The 8,844-nt window shown below is 40.8% G+C and overlaps 2 protein-coding genes across 2 annotated transcripts; both read left to right on the plus strand.

Annotated features, from left to right (window-relative positions):
* The first annotated feature begins 612 nt into the window (after positions 1-612).
* hoxd10a (homeobox D10a) lies at positions 613-3,523 on the plus strand. Its single transcript, XM_003447300.5, has 2 exons — positions 613-1,973; positions 2,779-3,523. The coding sequence occupies exons 1-2, from the start codon at positions 1,226-1,228 to the stop codon at positions 3,051-3,053; spliced, it is 1,023 nt and encodes a 340-aa protein (XP_003447348.1). The 5' UTR covers positions 613-1,225; the 3' UTR covers positions 3,054-3,523.
* A 1,615-nt stretch (positions 3,524-5,138) lies between these two features.
* Positions 5,139-8,628, plus strand: hoxd9a (homeobox D9a). The gene is made up of 2 exons (XM_003447299.5): positions 5,139-5,772; positions 6,274-8,628. The coding sequence occupies exons 1-2, from the start codon at positions 5,202-5,204 to the stop codon at positions 6,516-6,518; spliced, it is 816 nt and encodes a 271-aa protein (XP_003447347.1). The 5' UTR covers positions 5,139-5,201; the 3' UTR covers positions 6,519-8,628.
* Positions 8,629-8,844: the final 216 nt, after the last annotated feature.

Consider the following 8,844-nt stretch of genomic DNA (forward strand, 5'->3'; position numbering starts at 1 on the left):
TAGTTTAACAGGCAGGACACGTTTGCCTTCCTTAAGAGCGAAAACACTGAGGTGTTTAGAGAATACTGTGACTGTGAGCACAGCCACGGTCAAGCAAGTCATTTTGAACTCTGCTTCTGAGCGTCAAATACGCGCCTGCAGTTAAACGAAAACACAGATATGCTAATCCTGGTTTTGACTAAATAATAAAGGAGAAATGGCTTCATGGATTAAGTGTGAAGTATGTAATAACGACTGGGAAAGCTATAACGTTGACCTTCACGTTTTTACCAGTCTGTGAGTTAAATTTGTTAAAGGTGTGTGTCCACGTTTCACATCATCTTATGGATCTTCTGGGTATTTTAAAAGCTGATATCTTTTAGGAAACGGGGAAATCGTTTCCTCTTTAATGGAGAGATTCTGTGCCCCTTAATTAAAAACAAATCATCAACAATAAGCCTTTCATAAATTGGGAAATCATAATGAAAAAAGACCAAAAATTAAATAGATGAAAAGAGAAAGCGTTACATTTATACTTAGTTTATTCTTTTGTTACAGTTTTATTTAAAATATAATTGAGACATATGCTGCATAAGTTTAAAAATATATGCAGGGAAAGCACTCTTAGTGGTTACAGCGGGTGACGTGTGAAGGGTTAAATAAAAATAGCCTTGCATTATAATCAGCAGAGCTGCTACATTTTTTCCAAATAGTCTGCAGTTGTCGCCTATGCGCCATGCGGGCACCCCCACCCCCCTCCCCACACACCTACCCACACGCACACCTACACACACACACTCGGGAATGTCTTCCACACAAAGAGACACGCATATGCTTCAGGTTGGTGCACGGATAAACACTTAAACACTTCACAGCACGTCTGTCTTTATAAATCTGAGACTCGATTGAAGGCGAGCAGTTTTTGTTGGGATTCAAACTGTCCTTTCGACGCATTTCTTTCAATTTCACGAATAAGTCTCCAAGTCCCGCGATGCCCGGTGGAAACGTGCGCGACTCTCTGCAAAAACCAATTTCAAGTCCGTGTTGTAGGTGTCGCTGTTGACCACGTCTGCATCCGCAGTGCGAGTGTGTGCAGAGAGAGGAGGCTGCGTCTCAAGGCCATTTTCAAATCTCATTGGTGGGCTTGTCATGTGGTTGGGAGGCATCCTGACTTACAGATTGTTTTTCCTAGATATGTCAGCTTACAAAGGACATCTCTCTCCTCCTAAGAACTTAAATTCAAAAAATGTCCTTCCCCAGTAGCTCTCCTGTGGCAAATACATTTTTAGTGGACTCTTTAATTGGTGCTTGCAGGACGGACAGCTTTTACTCCAACAGCAACATGTACATGCCGTCTGGCTCAGAAATGGGAACTTACGGAATGCAAACCTGTGGACTCCTGCCGTCTTTCGGCAAAAGAGGGGAGGTCAACCACCAAAATATGGGCATGAACGTCCACTCGTACATACCTCAAATAGATAACTGGACTGATCCGAGCAGACCCTGCAGAATAGAGCCGCCCAATCAGATGTCAAACTGTACATTTTCACAGAGCATAAAGGAAGAGAGTAACTGCTGCATGTACTCCGATAAGAGAGTACAAAAAGTCAACTCTTCAGAAGTCCCCGCATATTCTAACGTTATTCCTGAATCGTGTCCGGTCGATGGTCCCGAGATCCCGGTTCCCGGCTATTTCAGACTGAGCCAAACTTATGCGAACGGGAAGCATCAGGAAAACTACTGCCATGAACCACCGAGTCCAAACGCGACACTGATGCAGCTCAGCCGGGTCACCCCGAAACCGCAGCCCTCCTCGGCTCCTTCTAATTTCTCGGAGGTGGATAAAAAAATTGAGGACGCTTCGCAAAACCCGGAAACCGCAAGAACGCCGGTCCCCGTAGAAAGCCCGGATCCCAAGTCCGGCTCGGAGGAGAAAAACTGCTCAGTGGAAGCGCCTGTGTCCAGTCCTGAGCTGCTACAGAAGGAAGGGAAAGGTGGGTTGGCTGTAATGAAAGCTTTTATCTCGTGGCGCGGTGCTGAGAAGGCTCCAGCATCATAAAACCAAGTATAAAACACAAACAACCCTAAAGTCGTAATGTTTAATGAGAGTCTTTCTCAGGTTGCACTGATAGGCAACAGAGAATGGTTTTACCATGCAGCATGAAGCCTATGTCCCCCTGTTCTTTGGATATTTAAAGTATATGCATTTTTTTTATATAATCTTGTGTTATGTGAGCATATTGCACAGTTTTCATAAATTGAAACGTTAAATCAAGCTCCACTGATTAATTCTACCATCTGTTTGGCAAATGTGTGAACTTTTAAGTTTTAGAAAAAGATTAAAAAAAAATGATGATGAGAAATCTCAGCCTAACCCCAATCCAGTTTTGACAATTTGCAAAATTAGTCAAATATGTCAAATTGCTTATGAAATCACTAATATTAGTGGTTTAGTAAAAATCTTACACGATTCATATTATTCACCATTTAAATCAGGTTTTACTGAAAAAAAAAAAAAAAGATCAGGCCAGATACACACGTATTCCTCGTGTGCGGGTTGATCATTTGGGGTTTCATTTCATTTTTGTTTTATTAGCGATGGCATGTGAGTGACTAATAACAACCCATGCATTTTATTTATTCAGGGAAATGTTGTGCGTTATTTCCCAGAGGTGAAATCCAAAGCAACTGATGAGCTTTTTGTTCGAGAGGACGCTCAGTGCGTCGCTAAAAGAATTAAAAAAAAAAAAAAAAAAAAAAAAAATTAAACTCTGATCTCTCTGATTTGAATCCCTGCAGACTGCAAGAGTGACACTCTCACAAACAACTGGCTGACAGCAAAAAGTGGGAGAAAGAAAAGGTGCCCCTACACAAAGCACCAAACCCTGGAGCTGGAGAAAGAGTTTCTCTTCAATATGTACCTGACCCGAGAGCGCCGCCTAGAGATCAGCAGGAGCGTTAACCTGACCGACAGGCAGGTCAAGATCTGGTTTCAGAACCGCAGGATGAAGCTGAAGAAAATGAACAGGGAAAACCGCATCCGTGAACTGACCTCAAATCTCACCTTTTCGTGAGGCTGCATGTGTTAGCTGTCTTTCCTCCTCCTCGTCCTTCACATATTAGTTTGATGCTTCGCTGGCATTGGACATTTATCTCAAAATCAACAAAACTGTGACTGTATTTGCCAATCTTAGTATTTTTTTATTTGTATTATTATTATTATTATTTTGCGTGGCGTCCTGTATTTGTTTTGTTTCATCACAGGGTAACACTTTGTGGTCTTAAATTATTGGAGGGTGCTTCTCTTCTGCTAAAAAGACATGGGTATCCGGCCGAGCTGTGGAAAGGGTTACTCTATTTCAGTCATGAAAGCACATTTATTGTCGTATTGTGCAACATTTGTTTAAGAGTAAGTGCAAGCCGTGTGCTCGATAGTGAAATGTTTCTATGGGCTTTAAAGTGATGGAAAAAATACAGAACAAAACAATGTCAATCTGTGAATTTATTGCATGTTTGTGGCATGTATCTTGCAATAAATATATTGTCAAAGGATCTTGTTTTAGATTTGTCCGTGCTACACGGTCTCTGCTCGGCAAATAGCCTGCTTCAGTTTTTAGCAGCACTGTGAGTATCCGAAATTAATTTGCACTGACGCAAGCATTGTTTTCCTTAAAAAAACAGTCCCATTCCGAGCAGGAAAAGGCAAGAAAAAGAACAATTTCCTCCAAGCTTGTTGCACATAACAGCAGGCAAAACAGTGTGAATGCGTCCCTCATTTGTGTTTCCAGTTTCGCCAAACGTTTGTAATTATGCTGCAACTTCATCTGAAGACGAGCCGAAATAGTTTGTTTGTAGACTTCCAACACTTTTAATCTAATCTTCTTAAATTCAGAAAATATATTCTCGCGCTCATTTACGCGTAGGCTACTGGAGGAAGGCTAATTTAGGCTAAAAATGACTTAAAAATAAAATCTAAGCGAAATTAGTATGAAAAACAAGATAGAATTCCTTTAACGTCTATTTGGATGCAAAAGAAAAAGCTCAGCAAAAGCATGCGAAGATGGCTGATTGTGTAATGGAATAAAGTTGGTTTTGCTTTTGCGTGCAGGCCTGTTTATAATTAAACTCACTGCCTATAAGGATTAGAGGACGGAGTAAATTACGTTCGGCTCTCCCTTTCTTCGTGGCGAAATCAGCCTTCATTTTCATCTCTACAAAATAACTTCATGTGGCCTTCTTAGCTCGCCACAAATCTTTTTCAAGCCTCTGATAATGTAGCACAATTTCTGATCCCCTCCTCAGATTTGACCTAGTTCTTATCTCCAAGTGTTCACTGAAGGTCGAGACATTCTGCCTTACACAGTGCGAGAAAATGACATACTGAAAAAAGTAGGTAAAAAAGAAGAAGAAGAAGAAAAATGGCAAGATGTACAAGCTATTAGTGCTAAATTACACCTTTCAGAGAGCAATACACACATGGACTCCTCCAAGTCTTTTTTTTATTGACGGCATGTATAATCACACGCACCTCGTAAAACATTTATTGATACATTATTACTCTCCTTTCAATGAATATAATAATTTCACGACTGCTGCTGTTTCCGCCTCAACTTAAAATATTAAACCAACTCAGAAAATACGTTTCCTTGCCAAAATATTAACAATGGATACACCGCACTGTGAGCTGAAATGGCGTCTTTTTTTATTTTACAACATGTTATTACATCTATTTTACGAGGGCTCTGTAAGTCCATAAACCATTTTACTGGGATTGAGGGTATCGGGACAGGACGATATTAGAAGAGCTTTTTCCCCCTTGAAGGATTAAGACAGAAGGAATCCGTGTTTTTGGACGGCGTGTGTGCTTTTTGGTGGAAATGTGTCTTATTCCTTTAAAAAACAGAACAACAGACTGTAGGTTTTGTTGAAACATCCTCACATCTTCATTAAAAAGGGGCATTTTATTTGAGCGTTAGTTTTCTCCCTCTAGTCACATCAGAATGGGCTTTTTATTATTTGAGAAATGAAAAGCTAAATTAAACCTGACGAAAAAGGGGGGAGTGCGGGGGTGGGGGGGTGAGCAAGGGCAGGATTGATTTACTCGCTGTATTGGTAAATATGACCACGTGATCCATGTAACCAATCCCTGTAGATGCGGGCCAGCAAAAATACTATGATTGTTCATAAAGGGAAGCTTCCCGTAACAGTGCAACCCTTATTATATGAGTAGGAAGCCATCAAAAATGTCTTCCAGTGGCACTCTCAGTAACTGCTATGTGGACGCTATAATGGGGCAGGAGCCGGAGGATGTGTACGGTGCTCGCTTTATTCAGGCTCCACACGCGATGACCCCGAGGCCGTCAGGTGCTGGGGACAACGCAGACTTTTCCTCGTGTAATTTTGCACCGAAATCCGCCGTTTTCTCGCCGTCCTGGTCCTCAGTTCATCCTCAGGGGATTTATCATCCATATGTGCACCACCACCACCACCACCAGTCCCATCTGCCTGCGTCGGACGGGAGATACGTTAGCGTCCGACCGTGGATGGACCCCATTTCGAACCACGTTTCGTTCGCCGGATTCCCCTCCAGCAGTCGGTCGTACGGAACAAAGCCAGAGGTCTTGCCAGCTAAATCTTCAGATTGTGACACGTTGGAAGCGGAGGCTCGGCCGCTCGCTGGCGAATTCACGTGTGGAGTATCGGAGTGTCCAGAAAAAGCAACCAAAGAGCACAGTGGAAGTGAGCTTTCGAGCCACAGCGAACCCAAAGAGGAAAAACAAAAACTTGACCCAAGTAAGTAAACGAAATAGCCGGTGCTGATTTACAACCTTAAGAACTGTATGAGCCTGGTGTGTAAAACTGGAGGTTTTACTAACCTATAAAAGTGTCTCGTACTATACTGTTGCTCCGAAAGGGGAGAACCCGCCCTACAAGGGTTATTGCAGGGATCCTAATGTTTTTCATGTCACGGGACACCCCAGATAGATACACAACTTACTATTTCGATAAGATTGCATCTAAGGAGACTTTATACCTAAGTACAGATCTGATTTATTCCCCTCTGTTGGTGCACGGGGGCAATCAGTACAAACAGGAAATCATGTAATCGAAATGGTCCTCTTTGGACATAACAAGCAACAGTTCTCATTTTCTTTTGCTTCAATGAAACCGACCGCAAGTCTCTGAGCCCCATTTAGGGAAAAACAATGGCTACAGTTTATTAAAGTTTACAATAAAAAAGAGAAAAAAAACCAAACAACTAATCACATGTGTATTTACTTTATGTGCTTTTAGGTAACCCTGCAGCAAATTGGATTCATGCACGCTCGACGAGAAAGAAGCGATGTCCCTACACAAAATATCAGACTTTAGAGCTAGAGAAGGAGTTCCTCTACAACATGTATTTGACAAGAGACCGGCGCTATGAAGTCGCTCGCATACTCAGTTTAACGGAGAGACAAGTGAAGATCTGGTTCCAGAACAGGAGGATGAAAATGAAGAAGATGAACAGAGAGAGGAACGGCAAGGACCAGCTATAAGTCCGGTGCTGGTGCCGTTTCACACATTCTGACGTTTGTACCAAGGAAGCCATGTGAACAATTATAATGATTTTTGATAGGAGCCTCCTTAGCCATTTACATTTTTTTTATTTTATTTTTTTTGCAACATTTATTAAGTGTCAGCGTTCTGAGGTTATTTGGCCAAATATGCATCACACGTGCAAAAAAATTGTCTCGATGAGACCCACAGAGGATCTGTCGAACAATGTTTCAAGCCAACTGAAAGTTTTACGCAACAAAGTGGGATGTTTACGCAGCAGGAAACATGTATGTGTATTGCTGTTATTTGAAGTTGTATATATATATATATCTAAATATAAATATAAAAAGAATTCAGAGCAACTACTTCGACTGCTGTATATGTCACTACACACACGGGACGCAGTTTCAGTAAAGCGAGAATTTACCCAGTTTTAACGACTTTTTGCTTAAAATCTTTGTTTTTATTTTTGAAGCTTTCATACAGTTCATGACAAGGTGCCATGTTTGGGAAAGGAAAAATCTCTCTTTAGTCTAAATCAAAAATAAAAACATAAAGATTTTTTCCTTTATTCGTATTTTTGACATGTTGACGTAAGCACTTTGTTCTTTAATTTATTTGTATTAGACCAAAACATATCCCCTAAGGCCTTACTTATCCAAATGCGGTTTATCGAGGCTATGTAATCTAATAGATAACCGCACTATTTAACCTAATATTCAATATGTAATAGCTGGATGTTCTTATTAGCAGCCCACATATTAAAATTGTATTAAACCCCCACTAAATATTATTTAAAACATCTTTAAAATAACTTTAAAAACGGAAGATTTTAGTGTTTTTTGAAAAGTAGTGCTCCAAGTCATAAAATGTTTGCTATTGGAGAGGTGTTGCGGCGAATTTCCAATTTATGGTCCAACTTGTACGAACAATTACTTTAAAGCAGGAAGAACCGCGGTCCAATAAAGCTATAGAAATGGCTAGACGTCTGGCCTAAATTACTTTATGGGCCTGGCCAGTAATTACGCTCTCCTTTGTAAAGCCCTTTTTTCCTGGGTGTTTGCGTCTGTTGCTGACAAACAGAGTGTAGACACTTTTCCATGGGGTGTCTGGTCGATGAATTGTTTTAGAGGAAATCACCCCCACCTTAATGGTCACGTGTATTCATCAATTGCACTTCCCACCGATGGGAAAAAAACTTAACTTTGACTGCTGTGTGGTGCAGTCTTATCTTCTGATGGACTGTGTACTGAAATGGTCAAGAAGAGCATGTGTCTTAATTGTACTTCACGGGCAGGATCTAACACGCTTTGTTTGTCTTTGTTCTTAAACTTGAAAACACCTTCAGTGGAACTTGTTGATTAAAACAGGAATCCAGAAAGTTGCAGATCTAAAAGCAACCTGTTTACCTTTACTGGAGCTTCAGGGCCCCTGGAAAGAATACCGGGAGCGCTAGAGGGCGATGTTGTCCTTTAAGTCTCAGCTAAAGCAGCCTATTCACAGCTGGAACACGTAGCCAAGGCAAGGGCCATACCATTGTCCATGTTTTTACTGATTTATATCATAAACGTCTTATGTCCTGATGAACGTGTGTTAAGAAGAGCGCGCTACTTTTAACAGTTGCAAACCCGAAAGCCCCATTTTTCTAATCGGTTATTGCAGCACCCTTATACTGATTTTGAAATCTCCTGACAGCTCCCAGGCCCCATATTTCAGCAATATGTCACACATTTGCACAAAGGAGAAGCCAAATTTAATCGTTAGAGAGAAGGCTTTCTGAAGGCAGAAGCAGACTCAGCCCACCGTGTAAATGCAGAGAAAATAACAACAGAGACACTGAACTTTCACAGATGGTTTTTTTCCTTTAAAGGGCATGTCTCTGAGCCTCGTCGTTTTATTATTATTAGACTGCTATTGTTATTGTTAAATAGCCAGCGAAGTAGTCTGTCGTTTTTAGACTGTCCCGCAATGTCCTGCTTGTTGTGATACTATTAATAATATTACTAATACTTAAAATGTAAACTGTAGTGCTGTCTGTTTCATTAAAGCTTCACAAAGCTCACATTAAAACAAATAATTACAGTTTAAAAATGGCATCAATTCACTGACAATAAAACACATCAAGTACACTCAGATTTAGCTTTCTTTTTTATAGATAAATCCAAGTTGTTTTGTTTTATTTTTACAGCTTTTACACTCAGTTCATGAAATAAAATGCAGCTTATCCTTCTTCTGCTGGTTGTGCGTTTTAGCGCAGTTATGGAGCCAGAAAGAGATGTGGCAGCACATACTGCTGTGAGCAGATAGAGTAAACATCACTTTAGG

This window comes from Oreochromis niloticus, linkage group LG16 (genome assembly GCF_001858045.2).
Source record: "Oreochromis niloticus isolate F11D_XX linkage group LG16, O_niloticus_UMD_NMBU, whole genome shotgun sequence".
Lineage (NCBI taxonomy): Eukaryota > Metazoa > Chordata > Actinopteri > Cichliformes > Cichlidae > Oreochromis > Oreochromis niloticus.